Source organism: Anoplopoma fimbria, chromosome 9 (genome assembly GCF_027596085.1).
Source record: "Anoplopoma fimbria isolate UVic2021 breed Golden Eagle Sablefish chromosome 9, Afim_UVic_2022, whole genome shotgun sequence".
Lineage (NCBI taxonomy): Eukaryota > Metazoa > Chordata > Actinopteri > Perciformes > Anoplopomatidae > Anoplopoma > Anoplopoma fimbria.
This window is the reverse complement of record NC_072457.1, coordinates 8,972,823-8,987,773: the sequence shown is the minus strand read 5'-3', so window position 1 is coordinate 8,987,773 and position 14,951 is coordinate 8,972,823. Positions and strand designations below refer to the sequence as shown.

The 14,951-nt window shown below is 40.9% G+C and overlaps 2 protein-coding genes across 4 annotated transcripts; both read right to left on the bottom strand.

Moving 5' to 3' along the window:
* Positions 1-2,306: 2,306 nt before the first annotated feature.
* Positions 2,307-5,504, bottom strand: ccr7 (chemokine (C-C motif) receptor 7). Its single transcript, XM_054604719.1, has 3 exons — positions 5,419-5,504; positions 4,158-4,207; positions 2,307-3,876 (listed from the first exon to the last, which is right to left on the bottom strand). Exons 1-3 carry the CDS (start codon positions 5,432-5,434, stop codon positions 2,782-2,784), a joined length of 1,161 nt encoding a protein of 386 aa, XP_054460694.1. The 5' UTR covers positions 5,435-5,504; the 3' UTR covers positions 2,307-2,781.
* Positions 5,505-7,005: 1,501 nt separating this feature from the next.
* Positions 7,006-14,812, bottom strand: LOC129096062 (SWI/SNF-related matrix-associated actin-dependent regulator of chromatin subfamily E member 1-like). 3 transcript variants are annotated; one of them, XM_054604713.1, is made up of 11 exons: positions 14,713-14,812; positions 13,799-13,847; positions 13,474-13,517; positions 13,010-13,114; positions 12,110-12,190; positions 11,659-11,790; positions 11,265-11,436; positions 9,302-9,474; positions 9,076-9,177; positions 8,310-8,571; positions 7,006-8,205 (listed from the first exon to the last, which is right to left on the bottom strand). In XM_054604713.1, exons 2-11 carry the CDS (start codon positions 13,803-13,805, stop codon positions 8,000-8,002), a joined length of 1,284 nt encoding a protein of 427 aa, XP_054460688.1. In that variant the 5' UTR covers positions 13,806-13,847; positions 14,713-14,812; the 3' UTR covers positions 7,006-7,999. The 3 variants fall into 3 exon arrangements, with proteins under 3 accessions (XP_054460688.1, XP_054460690.1, XP_054460689.1); XM_054604715.1 differs by having other exon boundaries at positions 13,016-13,114; XM_054604714.1 differs by having other exon boundaries at positions 14,756-14,775.
* Between the last annotated feature and the right edge of the window lie 139 nt (positions 14,813-14,951).

Genomic DNA, 14,951 nt, shown 5'->3' with positions numbered 1-14,951 from the left:
CATTCTGTGGGTTGCATGCCTTTATTAATGAAATCCCAACCCTTTTCCCCTGTGAGCCTATCAGCAGTGAGGATCACTAGTCCCTGATGATGTCACATTTGCAGTGTAAAGTTTATGGCTGGAGGGTTGTAGTGTACTAAAGTGTACTAAAGACAGTGCTTCAAAAGAGATTGTACATGTGGCGTTTCCACAACATTGTAATGTGGTGATTGCGTAAACACTTACTCATAGCCGTTCCTTTAGAACAGACCTGGGCATTGGATGATTCTGACCGGCCCGCGAAAGATTACATGATAATTAGAAACATAAAACATATTTTCTAATTATCTTATGGGTGGACTAAAACCGCATTGCTTTTATTTTGAAGCCCATTTATTCTCACAGTGAAATGCGTGTGATTGACAACCTGTCTTCCTTCCTTGTCACCCCTGAAACATGCGAAAATGTCGGCTCATGCCAAAAAGATGAAAGTGGTGCCGAAAGCACAACTTTCAAACAAATATGGACTACTAATGTTTTCTTTACTGAAGTCAAGGGTGAACCTGTGTGTTTGGTTTGTGGGGAGCATGTCGCCGTGTTTAAAGAGGACAGTTTTCTTTTCTTTTTTTTTTTTTTTTTTTTTGCACAGTTCTGAAAACATTAAATGTTTAATATAGGCATGTAAAGTCAAAAAGGCTACAAAACTGGGACACTTTTCTTTACACAGTTACACAGTTCAGTGACATGTCTTGTTTATTTTGGCTACAAAGATGATGTGATGTCTTTAGAAAGCTAAGAAAATCCTTGTTTCAATAGTATATGAAACTCAAAATGCCCTTTGTTATTAATGTGACTGAAAATGAGTCAAATGTTTCACATTTTGTTTATCATTTTGGAAATTCTATTTGAATAAATGATATTTTTGAAAGCTAACCTCACCTTTTAATTGCCAAATAATAACATACACTCTTACCAGCGGTCAAAACAATGCCATTTACTGCTTTTTATATAGAAATAAAATGTATATTATGCATAATTGAGTTCGGCATTTTGGCCCGGCCCTCCAAAATATTTTCAGTTGCTCATTTGGCCCCCTGGGAAAAATAATTGCCCACCCCTGCTTTAGAATGATCAAATAATACTCCGACGAGCGCTTACAGTAGCTGTAGAGGGTGTTTGCGTTAAATGCTGTTTCGTTGGAATCGTGGAAACAAGCAGGAGCTTAACTCCACTCATCCTGTGTGTGCATCACATCCATCATCATAGTATGAAATTAGCTTTTTATCACATTTTCCTGATTTTCCTGCTGATGTAGATTATTTTGAAGTAGAATAATTTAAAAAGCCAGTATGGTGGTGAGTTTATTAGTGCTACTGAATATTAAGGTTTTAATCTACGTTTGATAAAGAAACTTATCAAGCCCTACACCCCTGCCCGACCACTTCGCTCTGCTGCCTCGGGGCGATTGGTTGCCCTGTCGCTCAGAGGTCCCTGCGGCCGATCCACCCAGTCACAGCATTTTTCTGTCCTGGCCCCTCAGTGGTGGAATGAACTCCCCACTGACCTCAGGACAGCAGAGTCGCTGCCCATCTTTAGGCGCAGGCTGAAAACTCACCTCTTCAAGAAGTACTACCCGGAGCCTTCCTCGTAGCACTTATTGCACTCGTATTAGTTGTTGCATTTACTGTATTCGTATCAGTTCGCTGCACTTATTGTATTCGTATTTGTTTACTGCACTTATCCTATTCGTAGTAGTTTGTAGCACTTACTATATTCGGATTAGTCTGTTGCAATTATTGTTTTCGTAGTAATTTGCCTCTGCACTATACTTTTGCTCTGGTTTATGCTTTGAGATGCTTGCTTAAGAAAGGAGATGCACTTATGACTTCTGGTGACTAGTAGTTCTCTTGAATACCTATGTTGAATACACTTCCTGTAAGTCGCTTTGGATAAAAGCGTCTGCTAAATGACTGTAATGTAATGTAATGTAATGTAGACTGACACAATAAACACAACATAGGCATACGCACACGTGGAGATTATAAAATAGCAGTGTTATTTTGAACGTCTGAGTTTCAGCGGTTTAGTGACATTTGCATATTCTTGCCCTGCTGTTTGTATGTGGAGGGAAGGTGAAATGCTGCCGCCTATTTGTTTGGAGCATGTGGTCAACTCTTACACATTGTAACTTTAAGCCTTACGCCTAATTTAGACTTCGGCCTAAAAACTTGCAAAGAGCTTTCATGCCCCTCATGAGAAATGTGCGGGGGTTATGCCAGAAAAGTTTGTTGTGTTTCATAACACATATATTAGGATCAAGTTTATCAATATTCCTGAACATAAGTTAATGTGTTTTTTATGTATTACATCCACATTAATTCAACCAATGCAGCACTTTAAAGTGTTCAGTGATTCTAACCTTATTTAATTATCTTACAGTATTGCAAAAAGCTGAGAATACAGAAAACAGACTTTGATTTGTTCACTTTATTGAACATGATTTGGTGCTCTTCACATTGGTTGAGTTTCTTATTAACACTGTGAATTTCTTGAAGTACTGTACACTGTAGCCAACACAAAAAAATAACCAAAGCTTTGTTTCGTCGTCACTGACAAGAATAAACACTATCAAAGAGACAAACAACAAAAAATAACAAATAACACACAAAATTGTCATTTAACCTCTGCCCTTTACATGAAACATATGTTTGGTGTTTATGTTGAGACTGTTATCTTAATGTTCAATAGTCCACTGTGTGGTCTGCGGTGGTTGAATCGGCGGTTGTTCCCACTGAAACAGCTTTAAGGAGAGAATGTGGTGGTGGTCTCAGTGTCAGTGGCCCCTGAGCTCCTCCTCCTGCCCTTGGTAAACCTGATGAACCACTCATGGCTCATGCAACCCAAGTCCTTCAGCAGCTTCAGGAGGTCATGGCGAAACTTCACACCAATAAAGGCATAGACGAAGGGATTCAGGCAGCACCTCATGAAAGCAATGCACTGGGTGACATCGTTGGCATAGAGGATCATTTTCTCGTAGTTGCAGTGTTGGGTTTCTCCACTTGCTGTGACAATTGTGTTCACAATCAAGACCAGGTTATAAGGCAGTTGGCAGAGCAGGAAAACGGCTACCACAGCGAGAATCACCTTGATGGCCTTATTGCGTTCAAAGCTACGAGCCTGGCAAAGGGTCTTGACAATGCTGCTGTAACAGATGGTCATGACCAGGAGCGGGAGGGCAAAAGCCAAAACAATCTGGCTCGCCTCTATTTTGACGCGGAGCATGTCAGAACTGCTTGAGTAAGGGGTGCAGGTGTTGTTATTGATTGTGGTGTAGCTCATTTCTGGAATGGAGAAGATCAGTGCCATCACCCAGATGGCAGCTGATGACACCTTGCTGAAGAACACTGCCTGGGTGCGGTAGCGGTGAGCAGAGACAGCCCTGGCGATGACGAAGTAGCGTTCCACGCTGATGAATGTGAGAATGAACATGCTGCTGTAGAAGCTGACCTTGTAAATAGTGTACATGGCTTTACAGGCCACCACACCCAGCACCCATTCTGTCATGGAGCTGGCTGCCCAAAAGGGGAGCGACAGAGCAAAGAGCAGGTCCGCAAAGGACAAGTTGAGCAGGAACACATCCGTCATGGTCTTGAGACGCTTGAAATAGAAGAAGGTGAGGATGACAAGTAGGTTCCCTGCCAGCCCCATGATGCAGATGAAGGAGTAGAAGGTCGGCATGAACCAGTTGCGGAACACACGGTTGGATTCTTTCACACAGAGTATAGGAAAGTCTTCATAATCCATGGTGACATTATAGTCCAGGTAGTTGATGGTGGTGAGGTTAAAGTGTGTGATGATTTTGATGGTTTCATTGAATTCAAGTTGAGACATGGAACACTGGAATCAAAGTCAGATTAAATGATCAGATAAAAAGCAAGTAAAGTAGAGCAAGTAACCAACACAGTTCAAGCTTTGGGTACACCTTTTCAACCACTTCCTTAGAGGAAATACTACTTGTGAGGGGATGGTTGTGGTTAGTTACCTGCTGCCTGCTATTTTCACGTCTTATACCAACAAATACGATGTGGATACAAATTGTTACGATTGTGCTAACATCTTGTTTTCTTTCATGTTTATAACTCTAATAATACTGTGCTGCACTTGTGTTTTAATCTTACCTTGAAATTCATTAACCATATCAGCACAGCTGACAGAAGGTTTGGGAGATCTGAAAAACAAATGAATACATTTTTAGAAGACCAAGCCCTGTAATAGCATGATTGCCAATATCCTTAATAGGCTGTGTATAGGACCATTATGTGTAACGTTTGAGAGTAATGGCGTGATGATGGGGTGCTGCAATCCTGTAATGTCAAGGTACTCATAAGAGACAGATTTACAAAAGAAGGGTCAACTAAAAAAACAAAACAAAATATATCTTTAATTTTACTACCAAGTATGAGTTAAACTCCAAAAATGCTACACTTGCCATAATGCAACCAATAGCATCTTTCCATTAGCCCCGACCTGCCTGGTACACCGGACGTCTTTCAAACTTCATAAACCCAGTTAATAACCCAGTCTCTCTGTGTAGTCTCCAAGCCAAGGCTGAGATAATTATTCATTTTATTATACTTCACAAAGCTAAAGAAGTTCTTCTTATTACTAGTAAACCAACCTTTATGTGGAATGTTGGTGGAGTTCCCCTTTAAATGCTAGCCTACTGGTCATATTTTCTGCTTTGAATGTGTTTTCGGATTACTGGTGACATTGCCGTGCTTATTGTTAGAAGTGGCCTCCTGTGGTAATGTCGTTTTAGTCAGTAGTTTAGTTCTGCATTTTTATTACAGCTCTTAGTAGTTGTCATTACATTTTAAAACACAGTGTCATTGACACTGTGGTTTTTTTACAGGGTATATGTCAGTAATTGCTGTTTGGCAAATGAGATAAGCCAAATAGCTGTTTAAGTAATTGTTTATTTCAATTATAATAATAAGTAAATATTACAATTAAGCACTAAGAGAGTTTGGCAGATTTAAAAAATAATGTTGGCTGAGAGACAACTACAGACGTACAGTTCTTACTGATTAACCTATAACACGTGTCTTCGTTGCCGTGTTCTGTGTGGCTATCAATCAGTCCGCTCTTTAAGCAAGCTACTATCACAGAGGCTAAAACATTTTACCCATTGTCGCGTTAAATGTAGTTGATGGTAGACACAGAATCTATTGATTCATTTGATACAAGAAAAGTTCTCTCAGTCTGGTGTTTTGGGTAACTTCTTTCAGATCCACTTTTGACATAACTATGATTAACATTAAATTGTTATCTTTTTAAATACTGTATGCTTACTTTACTGACTCTTTACAAGCAATCATTCAACGCAGTACATATAACATCCTTTTAACTATCTTAGTTAAACTCTGATAAGGTACTCACCGCTGACACAAGGCATGTTGACTGAGAGTAAAAGGCTGCACTTAAAGCCACTAAACACAAATGAGTTGCGTGTCTGTGTCTGATGGTGGTTTCCCTTTTGCTGAAATGAAAAAAAACAACTGTCTCGTGAAACTTCTTTCTCCTCAGCCCTGAAGTATCATGTGAGAAAACCACAGACTCCAACTAAAGTGTGAACCAAGATCTCATTTTGGTTATTCACACTTTACAAACCTGAATCTCATTTGGTTCTTAAAGACGAAGACAATCATGTACAACTCATGCACACGTTATCCCCACAATCATATATGACACATAAACATAACACATAAAAAATGCAAATTTGGGTAAATCTCCTTTTTGTCCTTCTCGCTTTGGATGGCAGAGGACTGAGCCACTCTTGACAAGCCTGGACAGCGACCCTGCTTTTGTTTTCACTTTGTGGGTCTGCGTGTAACATGTGTGTGGGGCGACCGTCCTTTGAAGCTCCTTATCGCACTATTACTTACTATTAACTATATTTAGAATGACCACTACTATAAGTTCCTCTTTGTCTGGTTCGCCGTCTTTTATGTGTCTTGTGTTAAATGTTGTACATCAACCTGTTCTTTGTCTGCCCTTTATTTGAGTTTTAATCTAAAGAAATGCAACAATGTGCATTGACCCAGTTTGTAAGACTAGTTTTTGGGGTTTCAGTGTGTTCAATGTAAGCACTCAACATTCAAACTGTTATTTTTATCTCACAAGAGTAAAAATGAAGTCATCATATAGTTTTATACAGTATTTAGTAAAATATGAAGATAGACAGCTTGCTTTTCTAAAAAAAAAACTGGGAGTTATTCCCTTGTATTTCCAACAGCCTTTCTTTTTGCATCATTGTACAGTGTACAGTTGTATGGTGACAGAGTTGTTGTTCTGGACAGTAGATGAGGCCTACACCAAGCTCTACACAAGCTTCTGCACACCTGTGTCTCTGCGGTTGTGGTTTTTTGCTTTCACTTGAGGCAGTGGTAACCGCACGGAACAAAATGTGGCATGTTGCATGGCCAGGGACATCTGTCAAATTGGAACTACAGCACTGTGATATTGGGTCATTACACCATGTAATGAGAGGCTAAACCCATAGAAAACATTACACATAAAGTTATATCTCCTGTCAGGTCTAAATCTTTCCATTAGGGTCTAATGCTGCATTCTGTGACAATACAACAGAACTATCAGGAAGGTTGCTAGTTCTGCACTGATAACAGGAAATCAGAACCATTCCCTCTCATCTTACCCACTTCCCTTACCTATACTGTGCAAAGGACAAATAGCTATGTGCAAAGAGCAGAACGTTTTGTGCAACAATGAGTTGAGTTGAATGTTTCTGACAAGCCTCTGCATACCTGTTTACGGCATTCTTGTTTGTGATCTTTTATGCATAATGATTGCTTACAGTAATGTGTCATCAAAGAAAACAGTTTGTTATACATTTTAAATCATGCATGTTTGTACTGGAAATGTACATTTATATCTATTTATACAAAAGATAGTCTGCCTGCATCAAATGTTTTTGGGAAACAATTGAAGTGAGGACTTGTTCAGGGTAGAAAAGTTTATTGGTATAAATATTCAAAAGGAAATTCATTGTAAGACTGCATGTTTATGACTGTTCTTCAAGATTTTTCACGACATGAACATCCATGTTTAAGCAAACCTCGTTACACTGTGTACACAATTACGGTACATTTAAAAGTTTTCTGTTGATAATGCAATATTCATCATAACACAGACATGTTCTAAGCGTACTGCTTTTGATTTGATTGACAGCTAGCAAACTTGAGAACACTGGTAGTCGAGCATTGTACAGCATTGATGATCATGTGATATATATATGAACCGGGACAATCAATACACAAGTTTAATAAAAACGCTGATAATAAATAACAAAAATAACTACTACTGATTACAAACTCCTGAGACAATACTGTCACTGTAATACTGATAAGGAGAGTAAACAAATATTCTCCTGGCAAGGAGATGGTCACCCCAGCATCACTCTTCACAAGTATGCCAACTTATTTTTTAACATTGCATCATGCAAAAATAACAATGAAAGCAACAAGGACATTACAATACAAAGGACAAAAGTTAAATATAACACCGGACAATGTTTGTTATATGTGACAGCTTTTTTTTAAATAGCCAGTCTTAAATTGCGATAATCTGGGGTATGCCAGACAGATTGCTAATGATATGTATCGGTGTGTGCTGAAGAGGGCATGTATCGTTTTTTCCAAATGGCAATGAGGCCTGTGGAGGAAATATAGTGCTTTCACAAGGGCGCACTTAGCAGCCATTGATTTTAAACGGGACCTTTGCTTTGTCAGCCTTACATTTTTATAATTTATTTGTATCCAGCGCATGTCTGCAAGCCTTGGTGTTTTCAAACTCGTGTTAAAACATTGAGCCCATCTAAATGATCTTCATATTCTTTGACAAACTAAGATGGTACTGTGCAATAAATGTCAGAGGGTGATACCGGAGACAAGCAGCCGTAATGATCGCCTTACAGTTCACAGATGAATGAACTTTGCTGGACTCAGTGGGCTGCTCTTGCTCTGCTGGACCCCTCTGATGGCTCACTAGTCGGGGCATCTTCTGTCTGAGCAGAGGTGGTCTCTGAGCCTGTGTTACTGTCGCTGGTTCCCTCCTCCATGGCCCCCTCTGGGACGCTCTCCTTGTCCTCTGATGCCCCCTCCTCACTGCCTGGATGAGTCTCAAGCTCCTCTGAAGCTTTTGGCTTTCCTGAGTCCCAGAAACAAGAAGATTGCATGATGTTAAAAAAACATGAAGGCCCGCAAGAGAGCCAGAAAGCAGCAAAGCCATAAATACAGACCAGCGTTGCTAACCTGGTGTATCTGTGCTGTTGGATTCTGCTTCCTCGCCCTCTTTGTTGCTACTTTCAATTTGAGAGTTTTGCTGGGACTTGTTGCCATGTGTTGCACAAATGTGTTTTTCTTCTTCTGCCAACACACAGGTCGGGGTATCTCTTGCCCCTCTGTCTCCTGCATCCTTATCACGGTCTGACATCCGTTTGCGAGCTGCGTCTTCTGCTGCAGAAATCTCTGCAGAAATCTTCTCCATGTCAACTTCCACCTTCAGACAGCACAGCTTTAAAGTACAGTAATTTGGGATTAAATGTAGAAAGAAGAAAACAATCGCTGAACTCTTTTCCCTTTTCAAAGTTTACTATTGGTTGAACGTGCATGTGCAGGTTGAACACAAGGTTACAACTTGGCATAGCAAAATAATTTAAGCTGAATGAGTTATGTTCATAACTAAAACAAGGTTTTCAGTACTTTTTCAAAATACTACTTCTCTGTCAGTGAATAGATGCTGTAAGATGTGTGAAGGATAAATGGCGCCGCCTGTTGTGGAGAGTAGACAGTGCATTCAACTGCACAGTGCTGCATCTCGTTTCAGAACAAAAAATATTATTAGGGCTACAAATTGTAACCACTAACAGCTATATGAGTGTCAGAACAGCTGCAGCTGGTGGCTGCAGCTGTTCTGACACAGATGTACACTGGCACATAACCAGAGCTGCACATTGTACAGGTAAACAGGCAAATGAAGCTTGCGTGTGAGTAAACAATGATGTCAAAGATGACGTACCCTTTTGAGCTCATTTGTGAACGACTCTGTGGCTTCAATGAATTTTCTTTTCTTTTCCTGGTGGCGATCTTCAATCTGAAGCAACTCTGCCTCCAATTTTCTCTGTGACACATGATACACACGGTCCGATCCGACATGGTTATAACATTATTAACCCAATAAAAACAAAGCTGTCTGCTTAATGCCACCACTATGTGAAGATTAGAAGACCACAACTTGATCATACCTGGTGTACCATCAAAGACTGCACCTGGCGTTTAAGGACTTGCATGCGAGCAGTGGTAACAACTGAGCGCACATCTGGGACTACGCTCTCACTGAGGATCTCACTGATCAGACGGTGGTTGCGCTGGAAACGAGCTGCGGCTGAGTGTTTTATAGAAAACCCGTCGTCGTAATCTGAAGACATAAAAAACATCAGAGTTGTTACCATTGTCTTAGAAAATAAATATTCACATGCCTGCCGGAACCATTATTGTAAGGCAAATGGATCAAGCGGTTAATTATAACACAGTGTATGTGGACAGTTTCAAGATGTAGTCTGCAATATTAATTTATCAATAAATGTTCTTCTTTGTCTTAAATTAATACTCTACCACCATTTAAATACAGGGTGATGGTGCAAGAAGAATTACCCTTGGTTACTTCTTGCACACTGCAGGAATAAGGACTAAAGTCCAGACAGATTCAGTATTTTTTTTATTTGTTTATTTACAAATTAATTCCAACTAAAATCAAGAACTAGAGTAACTTTTAGAAGCATCTATATGTATATATATACCCTCCCATTCTCCTTTTTCCATGCTTTACGAGGATGTATGAGGAGTACTGTGTCTGTATACAGTCAAGAGAGCATTGTATGCAATGCAATGTTCCAACATGATGCTTGTTTAGTTCACTCAGATGTAATAACCAATAATAATGTGATGGAGGATCTACAAGGTAAAGTGTTGACAAATTTCCATTCGCCAACACTGTTCAACAGTATCATATTCGAGGCGCTCCTTATTGGCTTTGTTGTGGCAAAGCTTTGCTAAACCTCTGGTTGATGCAACAAAAGCTCTCATCACCTGAGCTGCTGCTGTGCACCAACGTGTGGGTTTCCATCTCATGTGCCACGTTGAAGGTTTCAAATGTTACTCACGTAGTTGGTCTAACACCACAACAGGAAACAGTCAAGTCATACATTATGAAGTTAGTGTGTGGGAATTCAGTCTCATTAATGTTTTCGAACTTTTTTGACAATACTCTGCATGATTAATGTTGTTTCAGGTTCTTTTGCACTAGATTCTAAGTATACATGGCACCTCCTGAATGGCCAATATTGTCCCGATTACATTACACCCAATATAAAATTTCAACAAATAGTTAATTTAATGTTGAAGGTTAATTCTACTGCCATAACAACCACCATACATACTTCTCACAACAGTGCATGATAGACCATCCTTTGCCTTTGATTGTATGTGTCTAACAGGCCTGTTATCTCTGAGCTGTTTTGATGCCATTAGGAACAGAACAGGAGAAACTGGCTCAAGGCAGCAGCTCAGCGTAGAATTTCTTTCAGCCCGTATTTATTACTAAAGCCCAATCTCTGAGTTTGTAGCCAGCCAGAGAGCTTAATCTCATTTAATCATTGACCTACGTGCAGTCTTTTGAGAACATAACCCACTGGGATACAAGCTCTGACATTTGTATGGTCTGGGGTGTTTCTGAATAGAAATTTGTTTAATCTGTAGTTTTCCTGTACATCATTATCTTCTACTATGTCTACCCCAGACAAGCATAATTTCCTTGAAGTGGGTGTAACTCAAACGTCTTCTTCTGGCTTGTCTAACGTGTATGTGTATATGTGTGTGTGTGTGTGTTTGTGTCAGTCTTAAAAACAACAGACAAAAGAATGTAAATTCTGCAATTATGTCCAAACCAATGCCAAGAATACTTACAAAATGTAAACAGTTGTGAAAAACAAAGACAAAGTTTGTTCCATTTTGCAGCTAAAAAGCAGAAATGGCATTTCAGAAGTAGCATTACCAAAAATGTGGATGTAGCGGGGTAGAAGGGGGGAAAGATAACACGGTGTCATGGTGTGGGGACTCGCAACTCTGTGTGGTCGTGCTACAGTAAATACAGCTCTGCCACAGTGCTCTAAACCCTGGGAGACAAAGCATTTAGGTGAGTGGCCTTACCATCTGGATCCTCTGCTGGCTGGATGCTTATGTAAGGCTCGCCCTTGTCCAGTCTGGACTGTCTCTGGCGGCTCTCCTCTTCCAGGGCTGCCTCGGCCCGGCTTTTTGCAGTGACATAGGCCAGGTACGCTGGCGAGTTGTGATAGGCCTTCATGCTCTCATTATACTCAATCTACGGTGGAAAAGATGAAAGGAATGGCGAGGAAACCGAGATGGCAAGCAGACATAACGTGGGCCCTCGTTTCTATCAACTCCGACATGATAGGGAAAGAGGTTTAATTAGGACTGTCAGGAAGTAAGGAATGATGGCAGGAGGGACCCACAACTGTTAGAGACACATCTACTGGTCACCCATCAGAAAACTCCCATAAACACCTCTTGTTAAACAACCAACCTTCTCTGCTTCGTAGTCATTCAAATAATCCTGTTTCTCCTCATCAGTGAGGTCCCTCCACATGCCACCGATTATCTTCCCAATTTCCCATAGCTTCAGATCAGGATTGGAGGCTTTTACTTGATCCCAAACCTGGTGATGAGAACCAGACATGGGTGTGGAGTTGGGTTGGGTTGGAGGGACTTTAAGATGTTATCTCTATGCAGAGAGGTCACAAACCAGAGGAGGCCGTGTGCTTTAAGCTCCATCTCCAAGCTGATAAATCCCACTATGTGATGTGGACAGTCCTAGCTTATTTTAGCTTCACACCTACCTCGATAAACAGCTATTAGTGTCTGAAACAAAATGTACGTCTTCTGAGCTCATAGAATATCTTAAAAGCAAAGCATCTCTGTCTTCCAACAGAGCACATAATGTGGCAAAATGCAGCAATTACACACTGTTTACTTACCTTGCGACTATATCTCATGTATGGCATCAATGGCTTATCAGGTGGCTTGGGTGGCTTTGGGATATTTATTCCAGAGGAATTCTGGTAAATAAAGAAAAAGAGTCACCTTAAGGCACTGTTGCTGTGGAGTTATCAGGCAACCCTTAAAAACACTGGCTTACCTACGCTAAGGTCAGCTCATGAAACTATGTGCAGTTGCATGCTATGTAATATGAAACAAAACCTAGAATCAAATACATGTCGCATCAAAGTAATTTCTTATCAATTCAATTAACTTGATTTAATTAATGACAGTTTGAGGCCATACACAAGTCAGGAACCCAACAGGGTACAATGGAATAGCGCTGACTGTGAAAGAAAAATACAAAAAACCCACTTAAGCTGAGATTTCCCATAATGCCATTATCAGAGTCAGCCAACCACAGCTTGCATGCAGTGACTGAATTACTGCTCAGCAGCCAGAGCCATGCAGCGAGTCTGTAATACCATGGCAACACTGGTGGCATGGGTTACTTTACATGGCTGTCAGAAATGCAGACTATGAAAGGCAGGTGGTATTTGAATACACACAGATGGACTCTTAACCAGCCTGCACTGTGATGGAGACGGCAGAGGGAGTTTAAAATGACATGCATTACAGGTTCATTCTCAGTAATAGAGTGAGTGAGGCTTTGCATACAGACTTTTCTGCAGCATCTGCTCTTTTAACAGCAGGAATGCAAAATATGTATCTAATCTTATTTGCACTGAACAAAGCAAAGGTCGAACTTGTGAAAAGCTCCAATGCTATTGATGCTTGCAGAGGTTTCTGCATGGAAGTGAACGCTTACAGGTTTTAATTTGTCCACTTGGGTCTGCCTGACATTTTTTGTTCACCTTCTTTTTTCTTAATATTCATACCGTTACCCGACTGTTGCTGCTTTGGCTCCCTCCCAGTCTGTAGTTGTTGTAGGCCAGATGGCTGTATGGGTTGTAGCCCACAAACCCGGCAGTGTTGGGCATTTGCTGATGGAGATAAATGAGACAGAAATATGAATGTGAAATTACATGAAAAAGGGAGGGGGGGGAACCCCAAGACAAAAAAATAAAATAAAGTAACCACTGAAAAAAGCTGGGAAAATGCAAAATAAAGAAACTTGCATTCATGCTGAGGCAATAAAGAAATAATCATTTCAGAAGCGGTGGTTCATCAGCACAACAGTCTTCATCCCTATCAGGGTTTTTGAATTCAACAAAAAAACGCATCTCTTTGAACAATGTACATTAAAAAGCATGTACTTAAATGAAGTGTCCAAACAGCAACATCAGCTTAACTTGGCATACCTAGAAAATATTTGGTGTAAAACTTATTTAGGAGTTCTTACTGTTGTAGGGGCAGGGGGAGGGGGAGGGGCATAGGATGGTCTCTCTGTGGTGAATGAAACAACAGCATCAGTCAAAGGAAACAGACCATTTATTACAATTCTACAACTTAACTCTCAGCTATGTGTAGTTATTTATTAACAATACCTGCTTCATATATGAAATAAAACCATCAATAACAAATGAGACCTAAATCAATTCTCTATTGATCATGAACACATGTTAGATATTGATTCATAGTAACAGTCTGGTGTATTTGAGATGTTCCTGTATCACACATGAAGAGCTTCACATCACACTGAGGCTCAAACACTCCCAGGTCCTTACTTGACATGTCTGCAGTGAGGAGAAGGTATCAGTGTCCCAGGCATTGGCTCTGTAATATACACGTTAGAGAAAGGGTGACAGCGTTTGATGTGGACATGGTGGTTCATATGATGTGGACATGGTGGTTCACATGATGTGAACATGGTGGTGGTGGTGGTGGTTCACATGATGTGGACATGGTGGTGGTGGTTCACATGATGTGGACATGGTGGTGGTGGTGGTGGTTCACATGATGTGGACATGTGATGTGGACATGGTGGTGGTGGTTCACATGATGTGGACATGGTGGTTCACATGATGTGAACATGGTGGTTCATATGATGTGAACATGTGATGTGGACATGGTGGTTCATATGATGTGGACATGGTGGTTCACATGATGTGAACATGGTGGTGGTGGTTCACATGATGTGGACATGGTGGTTCATATGATGTGAACATGTGATGTGGACATGGTGGTTCACATGATGTGGACATGGTGGTTCATATGATGTGGACATGGTGGTTCACACAAAACAAAGACATGCCGACGCAGGCTAGCCTCGACATTAGCTCAACGATGCTAACGCTACATCTATGCGGAATCCACTTAGCGGCTAGGCTAGCGTTAGCATCCACCATGCTAGTGATGCACACACTGTCATGTTGTTTCCTACGTAGCCTGGTTAGCTACTATGCATCCATACGTCGTCTGCTAGCTGTGATTGCATTGTTTTAAGTGTAGCTAGATATCCGACTAGCTCATCGGTAGCTCGTCTCCTCAGCTGAGCTAACGTTAGCTTAGCTCCCTACATGAAGATGACATCTGAGAGTATTAGCATGCAACGTCAAGTCAAACCAACACATCTGGAGACATGCACGCTCCCATAGATTCTGATGGTGACAAGCTTGTATACTAAAGTGAGAGAACTCACCCTAATCCCTTTAGTGCCCCTTTGACAGGGAAGGCTAACCCACCTAGCTCCTAGAACCAGTCCCCACAATAAACCAGTGAAACGGGGTCCACTCCTGAGATTCCTGCAGAATCTTCCAGAATTGCCCCCCCACCCTCTCCTCATTACAGCTGTGCCTCCACGGTGATGCTCCTCGCCATCAGCTGTCACTGCTGCAGATCTCACTTATCAGTGTGACAGCAGAAATATATCTCTCTCCT

Excerpts from the sequence above, each read along its gene's own strand:
- ccr7 (XM_054604719.1), bottom strand. Across the intron at positions 3,877-4,157 it reads TATGGTTAATGAATTTCAAG|TGTTCCATGTCTCAACTTGA; the intron begins GTAAGATTAAAA and ends CTTTGATTCCAG.
- LOC129096062 (XM_054604713.1), bottom strand. Across the intron at positions 12,191-13,009 it reads GCAGCAACAGTCGGGTAACG|AATTCCTCTGGAATAAATAT; the intron begins GTATGAATATTA and ends TTTATTTACCAG. Across the intron at positions 8,206-8,309 it reads CAACAGCACAGATACACCAG|GAAAGCCAAAAGCTTCAGAG; the intron begins GTTAGCAACGCT and ends TCTGGGACTCAG.